We start from the raw sequence: 23483 nt of genomic DNA on the forward strand, positions 1-23483 counted from the left end.
TACGGTTACTTTTGCAGATATCTGCATCGAGTCCTGCTGGTTTCCTTTCAGTGTGTCTTTGTGCAGCGTTGGCTTGTAGGTAGGGGCAGCCCAGGTGTCAGAGCAGGGCTTTGACGCGGTCCGATGCGCCCCACTCTGTCACGCTCTTGGACTCATCTCACCTGCCTCGCCACGGCGTCACCTGCATCTGGGCATGGTTGGGCGGTGAGGGGGCATTGTCTTGCTGTTAGTATCTTTGATGGCTAATTGGCATATTTTAGGTTTGTTTCCATGTAACTTGTTTTGAAGCATATTCCTCAAACGTATTTATTTATTTGTTTTCTGTTTTTGTAAGGCACTGTGACCCCCAAAGGCAGCCTTCGAGCACTTCACGGACAGGGTCAGCCGTTATTACGCGAGAGGGTAGGCATGACCTATATTGAATATCCTAAATCAGCTGACGTGATTAAGAAATGATAACGGATAATTAAGCCATGGAAAGAGGTACAAGAAAGCAAACAATTAGAGGTTTGCGTGGACTAGTTTAAGTCGTCGAACCTAACTTTTGATGCCATAAACTACAGTGTTGGTGTGTAGGGGGTGGAGAATGTTGGGGGGCTTACAACACGTCGCCACCAACCCCTCTACCTCTCTCTACTACTCTCTACCTCTACACCTCTACCTCTCTAAACGCACACATAGGCACATATATATATATGCAGATATATGCATATGCATTTATATATATATGTATGTGTATATATACATACATATATAAACATATATAATCTGCATATATATAAATACAAATATAAATGCATACATATACATATATGCATGCATATGCATGTTATGTACATGAAAGTTTGAAAAACACTAATAAAAGCAAAGCTAAAAACCACCTGATTACAAACAGAATTGCTTTAACTTAAACGAGGGCGAGAGCTCTTGCATTTTCAATGCTTGTTTCCCGATGCAGCTGAGAACCATTGAGAAAGCCAATAGTTCTGCTTTGTTGTAGGTATAATGTTGCTTGTTGCATTATATATCTGGATGCAATGACCGAAACAGCAAAATACCAGTCAGGCAGCACACGGTGCTTAACAGATTTTTAAGCCACGCCCTTAATTACATCGGCCACGCCCCCTTTGAAAGACCCCCCTAGGTTTTTCCATCCCACTTAAAACCACGGCTATATAGATACCAAGCACTAGAAACCATAATATAGACCCCCGTGGAACACGCCAAATAACTAGACTGGAAGAGAACTGAGTCGACTGATACGCAGTCGATACTTGTTAACTTTTAAATGGGCTCAGTCAGAATTCTCTTTTGCAAAGGAGCTGTGTGGCCTCTTGCTATTTTATTCCTTCGCGCTTCACCGCGGAGATTACTTCAGCGCCTACAGTTGAGTTAAAAATAATTTTTGAAGCTGTGATAGCAGGCTATGATGTTCCAGTTTCATGCTAAAACGGTTAAAGAATATATTCTGATAGAGTTAAGTGGGCACGCGAGTCTGGTGCAGGTGAACAGTTAGATAAAATAAGGATGCCGCTGTGGACTCCAATTAGGCGGGAAAAGCACTTTGTGGAGCTGTCGGTATTATTCGAAAGTCGTTTTTTTGTCGACCAAAAATCTTTGCCTGCTGTGTAGCAGTTATAAGTATGTTGCGACATTTTTTCCCTGAAAAAAAGCGACCCTAAGATCGGGCAAAATCCGCATTTAAAAAAGTAGGCGGCCCTTTGCCCCAATGTCCTTTTACTGAACCTGAATTTCCTGTGTTTTCTTTGACTCATTTGGGATTGTGCTGCCTAATCCCGCAACGCTTTGGGGTGAAACCATGCTGGATCTGCCACAGGCTGTTAGTGTAAGTACTGCAACTTCTTTTTGAGTGACAGTCAGTCTTGGTATCGCTTTGCTTTGAAGATCCTACTCGATACTGTGTTCATTTGTTATTTTTATTCGGCACACTTTCCTACATGTTTTATAGTCCCATTACTCTAAAATAGTTTAGCAATATTTCACAGACAATAAAGGTTTTGTAACCTAACGTTTCTAAAGCAGCTTTAGAAACAACAAGAATTGAGGTTTGAATAATTGAACACTTTCACAAAAAAATCGCACGTCACGTCACCACGTGCCTAGAAACCATTGTACGCATTACCTATTGACATACAGGTTCATGTTCTCACAGCCCAACAGAGCTGCAGCCAGACCAACAGTTACTTAACAAACACACAAGAAAAGAAACAAGCATTGGCATAGCCAATAGGTCTCGTCTTTGGGACTTTACAAGTGTTTAGCCATGCAACAGTTGATGTTGCACCAATGATATTGTGCTGCATAATTAAATACCTATAAGGTCCCAAAGGTGAGACCTATTGACTATGCCAATGCTTGTCTTATTTGGATTCTTGGTTGGAGCGTAAAGTGTCAGCGCGTGGACACAACCAGGCGCTTTTATGCATCCATATTTTATTATGCAATGGATCATTAGTGTTTTGCTTGCAAACTGCTGGAGGCTGTCACACTGCGGTGGTCATAGCACTGCAGGAGGAAGCGTGTGCTGCTGAAGTCCTATAGCACTGCCAGGGCACTGCAGGGAGAAGTCACACTGCGGTGGTCATAGCACTGCAGGAGGAAGCGTGTGCTGCTGAAGTCCTATAGCACTGCCAGGGCACTGCAGGGAGAAGTCACACTGCGGTGGTCATAGCACTGCAGGAGGAAGCGTGTGCGGCTGGAGTCCTATAGCACTGCCAGGGCACTGCATAGCACTGCAGGATGAAGCGTGTGCTGCTGGAGTCCTATAGCACTACCAGGGCACTGCAGGGAGTAGTCACACTGCGGTAGTCATAGCACTGCAGGAGGAAGCGTGTGCTGCTGGAGTCATATCGCACTGCCAGGGCACTACAGGGAGTAGTCGCACTGTGGTGGACCTAGCACTGCATGAAGATGTGTGTGCGGCTGGAGTCTTATGGCACTGCCAGAGCACTGCAAGGAGTAGTCACACTGCAGTGGTCATGGCACCGCATGAAGGTGCGTGTGCTGCTGGAGTCCTATAGCACTGCCAGAGCACTGCAGGAAGTAGTCACACTGCAGTGCACCTCCACACTCGCCTTCAGCCCCTCCTGCTGTTTTACCACGAGGCTGCCATTCACCTGTCCCTTAATCCAGCACTGGGGACTCACGCAGCCCTGAGAGCACGCTCGGTCATGCCCTTCAGCGACGCACACATCTAACAGTGCACGTCACAGCTGCCCTGCAGTTCTCGTGTGGTCCTCAGAGCACACGGTGCGTGCATGCCGAGGGACACCAGTTGCTTAGTTCTGTTGCAGTATCTGCATGTTGTGTGACGCTTGAGGTTCAGAGGGAGAGCCGAAGGGAGGGGGGTGGACATTTGCCTTCTTCGTTCTGGGCTGTTTGCTGCAGTGTTTTACCTCAGATGCTGCGCACAGAATACCCAACGCAGGCCGTGGTGGTAAGAGTTAACCCTGCAGTGCCGGCTTCCTCCCGCTGCTCCCATTGGACGTCCGTTTCCGGGGAGGGTTTAAATTGAGCAATTGGTTCTCACACTGCAGAGGGTAATGTAATGGGAACCCAGGACCCTGACATCATCACTGAGGTGCAGCACATGTGTGCCGAGCAGGGGCCGGGAGACCCACGGTCTGCTGGGCACATGGATGTAAACAGACAGGGGAGCAGGCAGACGGACGCAGACAGAAATAAATAACGAACACGCATGCAAGCCCATTCATTCTTTGATATCCCGTCTGCACATTTCTGCGTGTGTGCCCGTCCGTCCACCAGCCTGCCATGCTCATGGGTTGGTAGACGTCCTGCCAGATATGATTGACCATTAAAATGTATGCAGCATGTCTACATTTAACTACATTAATTAAACCATTTTAGCGCAGAGTATCTTCAGTCCAATAAAAGGTGCAAAACCCGGTGTGCTTGAATTTATGGGTCAGACTAACGGTAGAAAGGCCCATGACAGATAAGGACAGACAATACATTGTTAGCTCCATCTAATTAGTGTGACCAGATTTTTAACAAGCATTGGCTGTAAAAGTAACGCGGCTCACTGAGAACATCAAAGCTGACGAGGAGGGAGGGGGGAGTGTGAGCAGAGGAGCCATTAGAACAAGGCTTAATGAGATAAGAAAGGCACATGGTGACTGCGCACGTTCACGCGCACATGCACGCAAGCTTTAGGCCAGGAAAAGGTTGTGGGTAGCACTTTGAAAAGCCCCTTACTAAAAGTCAAGCAAGCAGCGCATGCGCTGCTCTAGGCTCGACCTAAAAAACAGATGCACACCTAAAAACCAATGCACGCACCCATGGCAATACAGATTCAAGGGGCTACACATGCAATCACATACACTCATAATTCACATATACTGATGGATAATTGGTGCTGGCTAGATAAAGGCTTTACTGCAAACCTTCATTGTCACTGTGGAATAAGTAACATTGGAGATGGAAAAAACAGAGGACCAAGACCGATTTGTTATTTGGTCCTACCCGTTTTTGGAGAGATCACATCTACCAGATGTGGATTATCTCAGTTCCATACCAGCCCAATTCTCAGTCACTTTCTAGTGATTACCTTTAGGCAGCAGTGAAGTCTGGAAACTTACCACACCCTTTCCTCCTTTGGTGTAATCATTCAGCAATGTAATTTGGTATCTGCTTCTCCCATGTACAAACGTACATTAATACATTGGGATTCCGGATAGCTTTCGTTGTACTCCGAACACTGGTTCTTTTCAGGGATTTCCTTTTATAAATTACCTTTACATAGCTGCCAAGGTTTCAGATTACTGTGCGAGACATTTTCATAATGTCAGTGAAATTGAGTGCCATTTTAACGACTACGAGTGACACTGTTTTACCATCAAAATCAAACAATGAAGACTAGGGAGACGTATGGGGGCACGACAGGCAGCTCAGAATGAAGCACGTTTTAGCAGCAATAGCAAGTTAGTAACTGCTATACGCTGGACTCTGAGTCAGGCACACTTAATTCTTTGGACGGCCAGAGAGCGGTAGCCACGGCAATTGGTGGGCCCCGTGGCTCCATTGACTCTGTGAACCAACTGACTCCCTCTGCAATTCTCGCTCAGCCCTTAGCTCTCAGCTGCACCAAACACTGCCTCGGCCGCTGGCGCTGCTGGGGTTGGGTCCTCTGGTGGTGGCCTAGGTTCCCAACGACTCGCACAGCGCCGCCAGTCACAGTGGCGGGTTGGGTACTTGGGCATTGCGGGAATCACCGGGCTTTAATACCTCCATCCGCGGTAAGAGTGGCGAACTGCATTGCCATATGCGCAGCAGCTGCTATTCTTCAGCTGCACCCAAAACTTTAAAAAGTGCTTCCGTGGCCCGCCTGCTCATACCGCAATAGCGGACGGACCCGTCTATTATTAAACATGTCTCACAAATAATTGTGTTGCCATAGTGCACTGATACTCTGACGACCGTGATTGGCATTGCATCCGACACTGGTGCGGCATTAGCAGAGTGTTAAATTGTAACACTGTGCAGGCCAGCCTCTAGCAGCTGAGCCTCCGCTCCCAAGCCTGCAGGGAGCAGCATTATTATTATTATTGCCGTTTATAAAGCGCATGGCTACCCCCAACGGGGGTGTCCTGGCACTAGTAGCAGCAAGAACAGCAGGGATAGTGATCTATATAGGCTTTAGAGAAGGCTCAACATCCACATTTTCAGTGTTTTCCTGAACAGTCTTTCTGTCTTGGCTTTCCTGATGTTTATCGGCATGGTGTTCCATAATGCAGCCGAGCATTCACCGATTCTGGATTTTTTGAATCGTGGGGTTACTAGCAGTTCTTGAAGGTTGGATCTTAGGGCTCTGGTCTGGGTGTATTTCTGTATTCTTTTTTTCAAATATTTTGGACCTTTCTCCCTCAATGCCCTGAATGCTAGGGTTAGAGCTTTAAATTATATTCTTTTCTTCACTGGTAACCAGTGCAGACTACATAAATTGGGAGGTGGGGGGGGGGGGGAGATATGGTGGCGTAGTAAAACGTTCCTGATCAACCTTGCAGACGAGTTTTTGGATGATGTGCAGTTTCCTGATTAGATATGCGGCTAGGCCCAAATACAAACTGTTGGCATAATCCAGTAGTGATGTGACCAGTGCATGCACCACCGTTTTCCTACAGTTCATCGGGAGAAAATGGAGAAACCTACGTAGGGTTTTTAGTTTCCAAAAAACACTGGGAGGAGACATGACTGACCTGAGCTTTACCGGTAAGTGCAGAGTCGAATTTAAAACCTAGGTTTCTTGCAGACTCTACAGGTACAGGAGGGGGAGGGGGGGGCGTTAAGCTCTACTGGTCTTATAGTTTTGCCCTAGGGGTATGCACCTGGTTGAAAAATAGCACCTCTGTTTTGTCAGTATTCAATTTCAGACAGTTGTCTGTCATCCAAGATGAAATATTGAGCAGACACTGCCTGAAGTTAGAAAAGGCTGCCTCCGTGTGTTCCGTAAAAGAAAACTCCAGCTGGGTGTCATCAGCATAGGAGACAACCTTAACATCCCATTGTTCAACTAGAGAGGCCAGAGGGGCAAGGTAAACATTAAAAAGGGTCGGGCTCAAGGCTGATCCCTGTGGAACACCGCAGGTAAGAGGTTTCGCCGATTAAATGTGGGGGTGGAGCAGTGCTTAATTTGTGCCGGAGCTTTCCGGGGTTCAGCACCGGCATTTATTTTCCGGGGCCGGTACTACAGCTTTTTTCATGCTGTCAGGCCATCCCCAGATAGAACGTAACAGTCGTAACGAATAATCCATATTACACGTTATCACAAACCCTTCCAGGAAAACTTATTTTGTGCATTGTGTTTTAGAGGACTTGCACATTCATGCACGAAAGAAAGAATACATACCCCTGTTTTTTCATGTGCCACAGCATCTCGAGGGACTTCAGGAGTTACGGCACCGTCTTGCCTACGGCCGCCGTTTAATTACAGATCACGCCCAAGTCACGTGCCCATGCTTGTGATTAGCGCAATATCTGGGTCCTGAGTAGCGCACAGACTCCCGACTGAACCAAGGTATGAAGTGCGCTGCAGCGCTCATTATGGCTTCAATAGCGATGGTAAGATCTGCTGCATGACTACCAATGTGCATGTCCTGGAAAGGCATTTCGCCTGAGCACGAGTTGAGTTATAAGGAGCCCCTTTGAGCAGTGCTAGCAGGAAACTTGGTGTGTGCGTCAATCTACAGCCTACCTTCCATCTGGAAGTCGGCCCGTATTTTGGTCCATAGTACGTGACCCAAGATATCACGCTCATTGGCACTGAGTTTTGGAAATCCTGCAGGTCCTGCACCGTCCGCCTGCCTCAGCAGTCTTTGCCTCCCAGGCTCAGGCACCCTGGCCAGATAGCAAGGTGATATTCACCTGCCTTCCATGTGGGAGCAAAGGGGACACACAATTGCACTGAGGAAGGCAGTTTTACAAGCGCCTGGAGAGGAGCACAGCGCCTCTCAGACCCTCGGGGCTTCACGCAGATTGACCGCCTCCCTTCGCGGGCCTCAGGCCCTTTGAAAATGATAGGAAGGTCCAGATCCAGGTCGACGGATTTACAGCAGTGCTGCAGAGCTCAAAGAGAGTGTCTTCTGGGCTGTTTACAGCATGTCACACACCGTTAAACCACCAGCATGGGGACACAGCCTAGAGCTGACACTTGTAAGTACGTATAGCAGAAGTTCCTCAATTGCTGTTCGTTTCTTTTGGTATTTGGCCTCGTGCAAAATAAACTTGTAAGGAGAGTTGTTTTGATGTACGGATGACTTGTGTTCCATATCAGTATGCTATTATAGTAGCAGTAGGCTGCATCAATATCTGGTGTATTGTAATTTGAGATTACCGTTTCCACATTTCAGGCCGGAGCCAGCCAAAATAAAGCAATTTTTGGCTTTAAAATTGGGGGTCTCCCATCTGAATCGGATCTATTGAAATGTATGAATCATCTGAATTTATTTTTAGCATGGCTTTTCTCTTTGTTTACTTTATCAGTAAAGGATCATTAATGCAGCTCAAACCTTTTTTAAAACTTTCTTCTTATAATTACAGTTCAAGTGTGTACAAATGAGTGTAAAAAATACTGGTTTCTGGTGATAATGTTACTTTTTGTTGACTGTTTAAATAGATGTCATGAAATGTGCATAACGTTACTGGAGAGAACTATGCTCAACAATGACTCATGAAGCCATGTACTACTCGTTTAAAATGGTTGTTAAAGTCCTGTACCTAGAGCATAAAATAACTATGGTCCTATTTATGATGTTGCTTACTACCGATTCAGCATTACTTGTTTACATCTTCTGTCATAGGAGTCCTTCTTCCTATGTAAAGAAATCCTGCCCACACACATGAATTTCTACATTGAGATGTTCACAGTGCCATGGTCCTTGTGATATCTCGTCCGCCTCATCCCCTTTCCCCCTACAAGTTGGACATGGGCTTTTTTTTGTTATAATGTGGTTAGTTTAGCTTAACTACGTGTGTTTAAACACAAGGTTCTAAAGACCATCTCATTGCTCAAAGGGGTGTACTTTTCGGATATGTTTCCCTCGTCGTCTTTGCTTGATTTTGCTCACGAGAAAGTGTCACTCATAGTTGTTGAATTGTCACTCATAATTGCACTGAAATTATGAAAATGTCACACATTGCAATCTGAAACCTTGGCAGCTATTATGTTACATGGTTCTTCAGTGAGCTGGGGCCGGTTGCTCTGCACAGCCAGCAGCTCCATATGGCCTTCTCCCTCATCCGCTCCTTGCAAGGTAACCACACATTCTCTATTAAAGTATTCTTTATTTTAACGACACCTTGATATACTTGGTGTGTCAGCACAATTACTCTCCTTGCAGTGAGGCAGGCATCTAAATTGTCTGTCCTCTCAACACCAGTCGATCCGCAATAGTGCTCAATTCTGATCTAACTCTCCAGGGCATTGCACATGAAATACTGGTCTGTAATCTCCATGGTACACATTCTTTGCATCAGGTAAAATTTATATAACACATCTGAGAATGAACCTTACCTGTAGGGAAATTGTTCATGAGACTGTTCGTGATGAGTGACTTCAGAAAATCCAAACAGCCCATTCACACCAGAGTCTGGAAGAGACTCCTAGCAAGCATACGTTTCATGGTAGAGTTTATCAACAGACACTAACCCTGCGCTGTGGGATGCTGATTTTGTTACATAGATCCTTTTATTACTGTGCAGTTCATAAATTATAACCTAGCACAGTGAGCTATGAACTGCCATCAAAGCACTACATGCAACCAGCATGGTACAGGTTAGAAAGTTATGTTTTTCCCCAGTCTTTTACTATCCTAATTTTACTAAAAAGGGTTTGTTTGAGTAGAAATACATTGTAATTCGTAAAGTCAACCCTAACCACTGTGTGGCGCTGCAGAAGTTGCATTAGTCGTTTTCGCCAATTTATTCCAAAATAGTGCTTTAAATGCACTTTTGCATTAATTTTTTTCAAACTTTTCTCTGGGACAGGGGAACCTCCTATCAAAATCTTACCTAAGGAAGGCTCCCTTGCAGAAATTCAGGTTGGGTATTACATCTGTCTTTCAGATGCGCCATTTGAGGATTTGGGTGGAGTCAATAGAGTAAGTGGGTGGTGCCAGTGGAGGTAGTGTGTGGAGCCGCGGGAGTGGGTGAAGCAAGAGGAAGTGGGTGTGGCCTCCTAAAAATAATTGAGCACCTGGACCTAATATTTTACAAATTAAGCACTGGGGTGGAGGGAAACTTATTGATTAAAGGTCCTCAAGAAATGATTTGAACCAAGCAAGTACGGTTCCAGTCACTCCCATCATTTCAAACCTTTTTAGCAGGATACGGTGAGATACCGTGTGAAAGGCCGCGGAGAGATCCAGCAGCACCAGCATTGCACAGTTTCCCTGGTCAACTGTAGCGCTCACAGTCTCTACCACCTCAAGCAGAGCTGTCTCTGTGCTGTAGCCAGCCCTGAAGCCTGACTGGGAGTCATGTAAGAAGTTATTTGACTCCAGGTAGGCCGATAGTTGTTTCTGGACCACTTTTCCCAAAATTTTAGAAGGCACAGGGAGTAAAGAAGTAGAGCTATAGTTTTTAAGTATGGCTGGATCGGCATCCTCCTTCTTAAGGATAGGTCTTACATGTGCTCTTTTCCAAGATGTAGGAAAGGAGCCTGAGCTCAAGGAGGAGTTCCAGATGGAATTTAAAATAGGGTTGAAGCATGAGGCTAGTAGTTGAAAAAATCTAGCAGGGCAGGGATCGATCGGCGAGCCTGATTTTATGTTCTTTAGGTCAGCCAGTGAGCATGCACCACGCGCTGCCTCTGCAGCTCCAGTATGGTGAATTATAGCAGCCTCTGGCGCTTGACAGCTTAGGCACTATATTGGGGGACAGTGCATTTCAGTATGGGGACCACACGGAAATGCGTTCGTCTAACGCCTGATGCGTGGTACTTGGCAGGGCTGTCTTTATCCAGAGTCCATTTGGCTCTAAGGAGTCAATATGGGACACAGTGTAAAGAATGCACTGAAAAGGTAAATGAAAGGCTAGGCACTGCATTACATAATATTTGTACTGTTGCCAAAAAATGCAACATATTATTTTTGTAACTTTTTTTTACCTCATTTTTGCTCCTTGTGTAACAGTTACTGGAGCATAACAGTGACCGGAGTAAGCAAAAATGCAGAACTGTTTTCGAAGTATTTGCCAAAATATCACACATCCTTTGCTTATATATCATTCTACATGTATAATAGTTTTGAACAAGGACAAAAAAAGTTCAATAAAAAAAACTATGCAAACATGTACGTTAAACTTAATTTCACTTTTATATTTAAAAGTTGGGAACATATATTATTTCCATTCAGTGGTACTTGAATATGGTAAAGAAGAGCAAATTCGGTCTGCTCCGTTAGTATCTTCGTGCAAACATCTTGATGTAATGTGTACTGGAGTAACCCCTGTTCCCCCAATTTCACATTACGCAAGAAGAAATAATATTGAAAAAGAGAATGTTACATGTTTGCACCAGTACAAGTTTTATGTATTGTGGCCTTTGAACCGGAAACTAGCAGATATGAAATATCTCCTACAGTAAATATTTTTTGTGAGGCATTAAAGGAGATCAGGCCACAACACTTTCTGTTTGGTCTTGCAGTTATTCCTCGTCTCAAAATGAATTCTGTTGAGACCAGACTTTTTTAATAGCATACTCCAAAGAAAAATACCACATAACCTGGTGCAAAAGCTACTCTTCATTTCCCATGCACAGCAGATCCCTCCTTATTGATTGTGCAATGGAATTTCCAGAAGACGGACCATTCTTCAGCACTACCTAATAAGCAGTGCCATAGAACATGAATGTAAAGAAAAAACAATACATAGATACATCAGATAGTGCACCAAGATGTTGAGGCTTATTGTAAAGCCTGTATGTCTTGTTCTGTAGGGACAATGCACACAGCCTCTCTACTTAATATCCTATATTATCCTATATGTGGTCATGCCCTCTTTACACCCGGGCATGTGAGTAGTCTCACCAGTCCCCTTTTCCTGCTTATTAGGATCTATTGAAACCTGCTTCTCCTGTGCTTGGCATCAATATAGTGTACAGCCTTTTGCTCCATCGTCCTTTTACTGAACCTGAATTTCCTAGATTTTCTTTTACTCTTTTGGGATTGTGAAGCTTAATCCCGCAACGCGCTGGGGTCAAACCATGCTGGATCTGCCACAGGCTGTTAGTGTAAGTACTGCAATTTCTTTTTGAGTTATAGTCCAAGTCTTGGTATCGCTTTGCTTTTAAGTTCCAACTTGATGCTGTGTAGCTTACCGCTTGATTCTTATGCTGTGAATTGCAATCCAGTGTCTCCTGCCAGATGTCTAACTGCATTTATGCAATGCGCATCAAACAACCATGGTCTGCCTTCCAACGAGTGGGTCTTCTGTAGGAGACTACCATTTCCAGCATCTCAATTCACACAGGATAACCAACCTGTTTTTTTGGGGAGGAGGGGAGGTTAAGATCCCATACATTATATGTAGTAACTACAACCATGAGTTCTTGCAACCAGGTTTCAACATCTGTTAAGCAGGCCCTGAACCCAGAATACATCACACAGCATGGCATACAGAGCAGTGGAAGAAGGGGCCTTCTTCTACCCCGTTAAAATTCCCCCATCCACTCTATAACCAGCCATTGCAATAGCAATGACTCTTCCTGTCCCCTACCCCCATTAAATGCAATGTTATCTTACCGGCCTCCATCTGGTTTACTCCATATTCTGTTCTAACCCCATCTCAGGCCTCTCCGATTTTCTTTGTTCACTCCAGACAGTGCTAGCCTAGTTGGGACCTTTCATCCCTAGCATCCCACTGGCACATTTCATACACCCTACAGTAGAACATACATCTCTCCATCGTTTGCTTTTTAGGTGACCAAATGTTGTGTTTGACGGAAGGGACGGCTCCCAATCCCTAAATTAGTGGGCCTCCCTTTTATGCTTTGCCCATATGCTTCCCCTTTGTATTTCCTTTATTTCGTAGAATTTCTTCAGTTGGAACATGGTTTCTCTTCTCTCCTTTCTTCCTTTCTCTCTTCCTACCCTGTACCAGTCAATCTCCTTGTGGAGATCCTCCAACATGGCAGGTTTCCCCTCGAACCCGGTTGACTTTGAACCCTTTCTGTTTCGGATGTCTCTCATTCTTCACACCTAGGATTGAGCAGGCTTCATCAAGCAACATTGCTTTCTTCTACATTAAAACATCAGATGGGAGGGAAGACCCATCTTTTAGTGACAACGCAACCCCCACTCACCTACCTGCTACCACAAAATTTAGTTATAGACATAAGCTCTTTGCTCTTCTGTAGAGTTACAAGAGAGATTTTTAAACAGTTGCAGCTTCACACTATTGAAGGAGATCTTACTAATGTTCCTGAGTTGGGCCATGATTCATTCTTCATCTTCAGAGTAAATCAATTATGTCAGTATGTCTGGATCTAGAAATTCACTTACCGAAAAGGGTGCAATTCTGTGTGCAGAATTCAGAAGGACTGGATTTCCATCTATATGTCACAAAACGGCCTTAGGTAGGTTGTGGACATATTGCTTAATATCCTTTCCTTCTGTGCCCATAGGTGCCTCCCTGGTTCTTCTGTGGTTCGGTCTGCATGTTCTGTAGTTCCATATCAATTGATCTTTTTAGGGTTCTGTCTGGGGGTCTGCTTACGTCTATTCTTTTGGATTTGCTGCTGAAATTGGTTTTTGATGTTTGTGTAACTCGGCTTTGCTGCTCATTCTGTTTTTAGCACTGAGCATAGGAGCACTCTAGGGCCCCTCCCAGTGGAGGTGACCCACCGCACCTATTCTGTTTGAAATTTCAGGTCCTGGGTGAAGTGCTGGGCCATCACGCCTGCCTTCCCTATATCTCTAGGTCTTCCTCTACCTGTTGCAAGCTGAAGTCTATTAGTGTTAAACATATCGGTGGTGGCAGTAGTTAATTCAGGGACACTAAGTCAGACTTCCTGTCACTTTCATGTGGTACATGTTTACTTAGCTTGCCTAAAAATTGGAGCTTTATATACGTGTGATCTCTGGGGGGAGGGGGGCATTCCCCAGAGTCTGCCCGTTCCCTCCAAGCCCAAGTATCAGCTGTTGCCCATAGGGTGATCTCCCAAGAAAAAGAAGTGTAATTATAGCCCAATGAGCTCATGTACTTTGTCTCGGAATGTTTTCCCAAATGCACTTTTCTTTGTTCTGTTTGGTGTGAGTAAATCTGACTTTTTTGGGTGGTTCCTGTAGAACACTTTTGGGTCCTGTTTGGGATTGCCTTTTGTTTACATCATAATTTTATTTCATATCGCCTCAGTTTGTGTTCGCTTGTGAATGTTTTGAGATTGTGTGGATATGTTGAGGTTGTTTAGTGTCATGAAACATTGCACTAGCTTTAAGAAAGGAATTTTTCTTTGATGTACTCAATATTCCTACACACTTTGGAAGCCTGTACTTTCTCTGTATTTTTCAAATATGATTCTTTGTCTTAATTATATTTACATTTTTTATTTCCAATGTCAAGAGTTTCTTGTTTCTGTTCTTTGATCTTGACTTTGATGTCACTAACTTTATTTTGATCAACTTGCCTGCATATTATTGAAACATATTTTCTTATGTGTTCTTTGAGTTTCTGTTGATCCACATATACGTTTGAATTATTTTCACGGTCGTCCTATGGATGTTGGTATACAGGGTATTGATCCGTTTATGCTCATTTCCATATAATATGATATTCTGAATCTTTTTTTACATTAGAACTTTTAGTATAGGAATTTGTACTTGTGTCTTATCTTTGTGCTGGAAATGGTGAGCAAGATGTTAGAAGGGTGGAGAGAGATGGGTGCAAGATGAGTCACCGTGGATAGTTGGAAGGAGAGTCACTGCAGTTTGTGAGTGACCAGAGATTATTTATTCATCAGTTTTTATCATTATCTAATTTCCAATTGGTGCTCAAATGAATGAAAGGGTGAAGCTGTCTTATCGGATTCATACTTGTGACCTCCAGGCCCCCCAGGTGTCATCAGTGAGAGCTTAACTCCGCAAGCTGCCTCTGCATGGGCAGTGCTGCATCGTTTCTGATGGGTTCTTCACTGTGCTCTTTCGAAAGTAAACAGCTCATCCTTTTCTCAGCGTCTTAAAGTCTAATCCACTTAAAATGCAAACTGTGCATCCATCATTTCATTATTTTGTATGCTCGATAAGACATGCAGCCCGCATGTAAGTTGTTTTTCGCTAGAACATATTTTACAGAAAATTGAAAGCTTGCTTCTTGGCAAACAGTGCAAATTTGGCAGTCGTTGGTGTCTTACTTCCTGGCAGGAACACATTTACTGAAGGTTCATGTTCAAAATTTTGTACAAATTTTGTTCCCCACTAAAACATTCTCTAATGCCGAAGAACGGAGAAATGAACTCTCTATTAATCATTGGGTAACGTCTCTCACCTTCGCGCAGTGTGCTTGAACCATCAGCCAAAATCGATTGGCTCCGGCCACTCTGCTCCTCCAATACTGTAATTATTGACAGGAACCACAACAATGCATTCTTTACCCAAAATATGGGACTTCAAACAGTCACTGTCAGTCTTGGGGAGATGGCATGAGATATATTGTCTCCTGAACTGTTTGGCAAAGACCACTGACTCGTGGTCAGTGAAATTGCTCTCCCTCCCTCACAGCTCCACCATCAAGTGAGGCCTTCCGCCAGGCCCCTGCACTCTCGGGTGTTGGTGTCCGAGGCCTTCCTCCACCCGCAGGTTTTACCTGTGTCTCATCCCTGGTGGTCCTCTGTCTCCTTTCTCTTGCTCCGCTCTTTCACTCCATTTTCAATCGTTTTTCACTGATTTCAATCTCCACCTTTTACTCTCCTTCTGTCTCCTTCCTCTGTTTTCACTCGTTTTTTCACTGATTTAATCTCCGACTCTCGCTCTCCTTCTGTCTTTCCTGTACTTTTCTTGCACTTTTCACTGCCTTATTTCCACTCTTTCCTCTCTTTTTGCCTTTTGTCTGCCTGTTTTTCCGCTGCCGCTGTTGCCCCCGCGGCCCCCCCCCCAGCGCCCCAAAGGCAAGCCTGTCTGCACCCATCTGCTACCCGACTGCGACCAGCGCCAGGATCCCTGGACCTCCACAACGCCAACATTACGACCCAGCGGCACTCCACACTCTCAACCCAGGACGCAACAACTGCAAGCTATCATCACCATCCGACACCCACAGACCCTTCAGCTGTCACCGCTGCCGGCACACCTGCAGCACCGCCAAGACCACGGACCCGCCGCAACCCGCCAGCAAGACCACAACCGAACCGAAGACTCTGCAATGCATCCTCCTCAACGTCCGATCCCTCCACAAACACGCCACCGAAATCTGAGACCTCCTCAACACCACCACCCTGGACATAGCGTTCTTCACCGAAACATGGACCAACACCACCTCGGGACCGGACATCACCATCGCCATTCCTCAAGGATACAAGATCTCCAGGAAGGAACGCCCCACCCGCCCGGGAGGAGGAATTGCCATCGTCCACAAATTCACCCTCCGCCTGAGCACACTCCCCGACGAGCCCACAGACCTGATAGTATACCTTCACGTCAAGATACTGGCCAGCCCTACCACCACCCTCCGAGGAACCCTCATCTACTGCCCCCTCCCCCCTGCACCCTGCAGAGCTTTCGCCAACTCCATCACGGACATAATCTCCCCGCATGCCATCGTGTCCACCGACGACACCTTACTGGGAGACCTCAACTTCCACCTGGACAACCTCCACAACATGGGACTCTGCCAGATCGTGACCGAACCCTCGCGCTCAGCAGGACACACCCTCGACCCCCTCTTCACAACAGGATACTCCATCACCTTCAGCCACACCACCGAACTCCCATGGACTGACCTTCGATGCGTCCACTTCACCTTCAGAAGACTCACAGACACCAGCACCTGCTCCCACGAAGAAACTGGACCAGAATCGCCGACGACCAGCTAACCTTATAACTCAGCCACTCTACCCCAACCATAGCGGGAAACGACCCCAACACCGCAGCTCGAACCCTGCATAGATTATTTATTTATTTATTTATTTATTTAAAACACTTGTAGAGCGCAACTGTCACCTGACAGGTATCCTGGCGCTGAAGCTCACTCCTTAGGAAGGAAAGAGACGGGAGGCTAAATTAGGGAGCTAGCAGTGAACGGGATTGGGGAAGAGCCAGGTTTTGATTCGCTTTCTGAAAGGCAGGAGTTTTGGAATTTGGCGAATGTCGACCGGCAAACTGTTCCAAAGTTTGGCGGCGGCCACTTTGAAGGATCTTCCCCCGGTCCTTACTTTGTTAAATCTAGGTACCAACACAAGGCAGGCTGAGGTGGATCGGAGAGTTCTGGTGGGGGTGTACCAGGAAAACAATTTTTGTAGGGATCTGGGGCCCGTTCCGTGTAGTGCCTTGAAGACAAGGCAGAGTGCTTTAAAAGCAATTCGCTGCTTCAAAGGGAGCCAATGTAGTTCGGCTAAGGCTGCTGTGGCCGAGGATCTTCTGGTCCAACCAAGGGCCAGTTTGGCTGCAGCCGACTGGACTCTTTGAAGTCTGTGCAGTTGAACAGCTGGGGACTCGAGCAAAAGAGCATTACAATAGTCAAGGCGACTAAGGATAGTACACCTGACTATTAGTGCTCGGGCCTGGGCGGGGAGTAGTGGCATGATTTTACGTAAAGAACGCAGAAGGGCCGAGCAAGTAGAGACTGTTTTAGTTACCTGCGTTTCCATGCTGAGGTTGTTGTTTAGCATAACACCCAGATTGCGGACACTAGTGACCGGCTGTGGTTTTTCTGGGTTTTCCGGGGGCCAGAATTCTGTAGGAAATAGGCGAGGAATCCGGCTCCCAGAGCAGAACAGGACCTCGGTCTTGGAGGAATTGAATTGCAGGGAATTCATGTGCAGCCAGCCGGCTGTGTCTCTTAAGCAATCATGGAATGATTCCATGGGGATTGAATCCTCCCCCTCCCAGGAGAGGATGAGCTGGGTGTCGTCCGCGTAGTTTACCGTTTTCAATCTGTGGGATTTGATTAACGTGATCAGTGGTTTTAGATAAACGTTAAAAAGGATCGGGCTAATGGACGAGCCCTGGGGTACACCGTGAGGTACTGGGGAAAAAGCGGATTGAAAAGGGGGGAGGGACACAGCCTGTTTCCTATCTCTCAAGTATGAGTGGAACCAAAGCAGGGCGGTGCCGTCGACCCCTGCCTCTCTGAGCCTCTTCAGCAGAATCCTATGGTTAACCGTATCGAATGCGGCAGACAGGTCCAATAAGATCAAGGCTACTGCGTGGCCCCTGTCTGCACGCATCCGAAGTTCTTCCATGGCTGTAAGCACCGCCGTTTCGGTGCCATGGGCTGGGCGAAAACCGAATTGGAGGTCGTCCAAGATGTGATTCTGCTCAAGATGTGTCGAAAGACAGGAGCTAACCCAGCGTTCCACCACTTTCGCTGGAAAAGGTAGGAGCGATATAGGTCGAAAATTGGATAGACACTCGGGGTTCAAGGAGGGTTTTTTTAGCAGCGGGGTGATGAGTGCTTGCTTCCAGGGGGTGGGGACAAATCCACAGCCCAGAGATTGGTTACAGATCCTGCGAAGGGTGTGAAATAGTTCAGTTCCGCACGCTTTCCAGGTTTTAGGGGGCAATGGGTCGAGGGGGGACCCTGAAGTGATTCCGTGTGCCGGTCTCTCGAAATCTGCTTCGGGGATAGGGGGGGGAGAGCCTGTAGGCATTCCCTTGGTAGGTGTCCTGGGCTCGGCGGCTCAAGGTTGGTAATGGCGGCTCCCGGGGAGTTTAAATTATCTTGAAAAGAGGGAATTGCAAGATTCTGAATGATTGTCTCGATTTTGTTCGTGAAGAACTGTGCGAGATTATCGCAGAGGGTCTGAGAAGGGGGGATAGTTTTCTTGGCACAGTCGGGGTGGATAAGGTTATCAAGGATCTGGAAGATGCTTTTGGAGCTATTTGCTGCGTTGACTATAGTGGAGCAGTAATAGGTGGATTTGCTCTCTGCGATGGCTGATTTGTATTCAAGGAGCTTGTTTTTCCAGCTAATTTTGTTTGATTCGCAGTAGCCTTGTCTCCACTTCCTCTCGGCCTGTTTACAGGCTGATTTGAGGGTTTTCAGGGAGTCGTTATACCATGGGGCTGGTGCTCTGCTTTTAGGTTTGCATCTTTTTAGTGGAGCAATAGAGTCCGTGGTGGATACTATCCATAGATGTTGGCGCTGTCGGAGATCCATAGATGGATCTCCGACAGCGCCAACAACATAGCCCCCCCCTCAAGAAAAACAACAACACCCACGCCAAGAAAGCCAAATGGTTTACCACCGAACTTCAAGAGTCCAGATGCACTTGCCGCCACCTCAAATGCCTGGAGGAACACCAAATCCACAGAAGCCTACAACAACTTCAGAGCCGCCACCAATGCTCACCACCAACTCATCAGAAAAACGAGGAAAAAAACAATTGAAGACAGAATCTCCACTCACGCACTCAACAGCAAAGAACTCTTCAGCATCATCAAGGAGTTTGCCCAACCCACCAGCGAGTCCACCGACATCCCTCCCTCACAAAACCTCTGCGACAAATTCAGCACCTTTTTGCACCACAAAATCAAGAGCAACTACGACAACTTCGAAGAAGACAACCAACACACTGAACCCTCACCAACCACCCCTGACACCCTGAAGCCAGTGATCGACTACTCGACAGCCCTCACCACTGAAGACACACTGAAGACGATGAAGTCGATCCACTCCGGGGCCCCCACGGACCCCTGCCCCCACCACATTTTCAACAGAGCCACGACACCATCACACCCATGCTCTGCCACACCATCAACCGCTGACTGGGAAACGTCTCGTTCCCCGACGACTGGATACACGCCGAGGCCAACCCCCTCCTGAAGAAACCCTCGGCGGACCCCATCGGCCTCAAAAACTACAGACCCATCTCCCTGCTCCCGTTCCCAGTGAAAGTCATCGAGAAAGCCATCAACAGCCAACTCGCCACATTCATCGAAGAGCACAACATCCGCGACTCCTCCCAATCCGGCTTCAGAAAAAAACCACAGTATGGAAACCGCCCTCCTCGCCGCAACAGACGACATCTGCACCCTACTGGACAAAGGAGAAGCAGCAGCCCTCATCCTCCTCGACTTCTCAGCGGCATTCGACACAGTCTCTCACCGCACCCTAATCCGCAGACTCTACGATACAGGGATCCAAGACAAGGCCCTTGACTGGATCCGCTCCTTCCTCTCCAGCAGAATGCAGCTCTCCCCCCCCCCCCCCTTTCCTCTCGGACCCTACACCAACCACCTGCGGAGTCTCCCAGGGGTCCTTCCTCAGCCCTACGCTCTTCAACGTCTACATGGCTGCGCTCGCCCCCATCGTCCGAACCTACGGACTCAATATTGTGTCATACGCAGACGACACCCAACTCATCCTCTCCCTATCCAACGAACCCAGCACCGCCAGACACAACCTTCGAGAAGGCATGGAAGCCATCGCCAAATGGATGAAAAACAGCTGCGTACAACTAAACACCAACAAAACAGAAGTACTCATCATGGGCCCAAACCCCAACGCCTGGAACGACACCTGGTGGCCCCCCGCCCTCGGAAGCCCGCCCACCCCCACGGACCACGCACGCAACCTGGAAATCATCCTGGACTCCGAGCTCAAAATGGGCAGCCAGATCAACTCGGTCTCGTCCTCCTGCTTCCACACCCTCCGCCTCCTACGTGAGACCTTCAAATGGATCTCCCTCGAACACAAAAAGACCGTCACTCACGCCCTGGTCACCAGCAGACTCTGCTACGGCAACGCACTCTACGCCGCAATAAACAAAAACCTCACCCCCAAGCTATAGAACATCCGGAACACCGCCGCAAGACTGGTTCTCGACCTGTCAAAACACTGCCACATCTCCCAGCACCTGCACACACTCCACTGGCTCCCTATTGAAGCTAGAGTCGCCTTCCAAGATGCTCACCCACGCTCACAAGGCCCTCCACGACACCGGACCGGCATTCCTGAACAACCGACTCAAATTTCACGAACCCCAGAGTACCCTACGATCAACCCAGCTCTCCTACGCTATGCCCCTGCACCAGAAAGACCAGATCAGGAGGCCGCTCCTTCTCCTTCCTCGCTGCCAGAGCCTGGAACGCCCTTCCGCTCCACCTCAGACAGACAACATCGCTCCCCATCTGTGCAAGAAACCTCAAAACCTTGGTCTTCGACAGACCCCCCCCCCCCCCCCCCCTTGATGGACTGGAACCTGCTAACTCCGAGCCTTGAGACCCTTACGGGTGAGTAGTCGTTGTGCTTAACAAACGCCTGATTGATTGATTTGATTGTTTGAAAGCACATTTTTCAGGATTTTTGATTGTTTGAACATTTGCGATTGGTCCAGTGAGTTATGTAGAGTAGAGTATGCATTATTCGTAGCTTGAAGTACAAAGCAAAATGGAGTGTGGTTTCCTAACTGCTGCATCTAATCTTTTTAAAACCCTTTCCACTAAAGATTGTCAATTCGTTTTCAGTAGTTGGATATAGTCATACATCACTGCTTGAGTATGTTTCTGAAAATGAAATACCTGTCTGTTTTTTCTCTAGGTACAAACCATTTTTCCCATTCCAAGTTTTACCTCCACCCGAAGATACGGAACTCTCCCTCAACGATGTGGGGCTCACAGAAGGTCGGTTGAAGGTCACCTTAATCGAATGTTCCAGGTATGTCGCATAGTCTAGTACTGTACCCAAGGTATTAGAACTGTCAGCAGATATCTGTTTAAACATTATTATATGGGCCCCTTGTTAACTGTGACAATTGACTCGAGGTGCACCTCAGTGATGAGGCACAACTAGTCCAAAACCTGTCTGGTGTTGCTTTTTCCCCTTTAAGATGGGACTTAGCATGACCCTTCATGCCCCACTGTTCTTAATGGAGCAGGGCTAAGCCTGTTTAGCGAGAGAGTGGTTCTTCAGTGGCGTGTTACAGTGGAAAACAACCGTGCACTGGAATGTGTCCCCGTGTAATTACCCATGGCTGAGATTAATTCATGCATTCCACAAAGTCACTTGCTCTGCTTTTCAGTACGGCTGAAGACATTGTCCCACTCAGCCAAAATGTCTTTTTTGAAGCGCCTCACTATATTATCCCGTCAATCAAGCATTGCCAAACCCAGAAGGTCTGACATTGAATGATGATTTTTTTATCTTTTTTAATGCTTACTTTGGTTGTGAATGCTTTTATGTATAAAACAAGCATTGTCTATAAGCCAAAATACACATATATATCTTCTGCACAAGATAGTACTTTGCACTCAAGGGGACCACTTATTGTACAGATGTGCACATTGTGCAACAGCAGAATGGTAAGCCAATGTGCAAGTGGACTGGCCGTGCGCCAATGCTTCTTAATTATTGGACACGGCTTCCAATCCTGGCACCGCCAATAAGCCTGTCATTTTTATGAGGTTGATTACATTGAGTTACATCGACTTAAGTCAGAATAAACATCTGAGTGTCTCACAAAATTAGTTAGGGTGACAAAGTAACTCCTTCAGTGTGCAGGATGACCTGCTAACGTCTTTTTTTTTGCTCCAGGTCTATATAGCACAAATTCAATCCAAAAGTATTGGAGCACATTACATGAGCACCAGTTACATTACACAAGGGCGGACTATTTTTTAGGCAAGGGGAGATTAAGTGATTTGTCCAGAATCACAGGATGTTGTGCCGATGCAGAGATATGAACATGGTTCACCAATTCCAAAGTCGGCAACTCTGGCCATAACGCCACATACTCTCCCCTGTTAACGTCTTCTAGTGAGAAGTACATCAACGGGTCATTCTCCGTACTGTCAAAGAAAAACATTTCTGGTGAGAACACCAGAAACATTTTCTTTTGTGAAATGAAAGTTTGGGTAAGAGGGGAAGTGCTTTCCTTGCATCCTGAGTTTAATTTTGTTGGTTTGTCCTGCCTCTCTCTGTGCACAGGCATCACAGCAAAACAAAAACAGGCGAATGTGACCGCCGACTGTACTAAAGGCCGGTCAGCTTTTACTTTTGATTAGTGCCGGGGAGCATTACTCTGCTTCATGCACAGATGTGTGTTGAAGAGGCAGACCTGGAAAGGGAACAATGTCCCTTTTCAAGCGCCCTCTTACCCTAGTGGATCCCTGCTTAAGGACTGCATTTCTGCTAGACACTAGGGACATTTTCTTAGTGGTGGAGCAGCCAGCCTGGTCATTTACTCCCATCTGCAGGGGTGTGGTGGGGGGGGGGGGGGTAAGGGGTAGGTAGGCCCAATAGACACCAGGGGAAAAGTGTCAAAATTAAAGGGCATGGATGTGGCTCACCGAGGCATTGAGCCATGCTCCCACCACAAAATGGACTCAATAGTCTTTCCATTTCTCTTCCCTCTATATCACTGGTGGGCCTGCAGGTCTGCTTTGTCCATCCCCTCGGGGGAGGGGGGAATTCGTGCAAGCTAGGGGGTTTGGAATTTAAAAAAATATCTACTTGCCCATGGAACAGGATGCTTTAAAAATCTACTTGTCCTGAAAACAAAATTCACATGTTCCTTTGATGCTATTCACAGAGGTGACTAATTATAGCAGCATTCTCATATCGGAGCTATGATAACAGCCTCTCTGATTATACAGGGATCATATAATTTCAGGGTTTGGATTTTTCCATCTTTCTGCAAATCTACATACTGGGGCTGGAAGTAGCAAGAAGCATTAGTTCCAGGGTATGAATCCCTTTCTGTGGAAACCTACAAACTTGCATGTTTCTAGGTTTTCACCAGCTCTTTTCTAATCTCTTCCCACACTGAGAAAGGTTGGAAATCTGCTCCTAACTAGGGC

The 23483-nt window shown here is 46.5% G+C and overlaps 1 protein-coding gene across 1 annotated transcript in view; it reads left to right on the forward strand.

The window, feature by feature from the left end:
* PDZD8 (PDZ domain containing 8) overlaps nt 1-23483 on the forward strand; it is a 389693-nt gene that overhangs the window by 137857 nt on the left and 228353 nt on the right. Inside the window, exon 2 of the mRNA XM_085603086.1 lies at nt 21226-21342. Within this exon, the coding sequence (XP_085459212.1) occupies nt 21226-21342 (117 nt within the window). The remainder of the gene's footprint in view (nt 1-21225; nt 21343-23483) is intronic.

Source organism: Triturus cristatus, chromosome 1_2 (genome assembly GCF_964204655.1).
Source record: "Triturus cristatus chromosome 1_2, aTriCri1.1, whole genome shotgun sequence".
Taxonomy (NCBI): domain Eukaryota; kingdom Metazoa; phylum Chordata; class Amphibia; order Caudata; family Salamandridae; genus Triturus; species Triturus cristatus.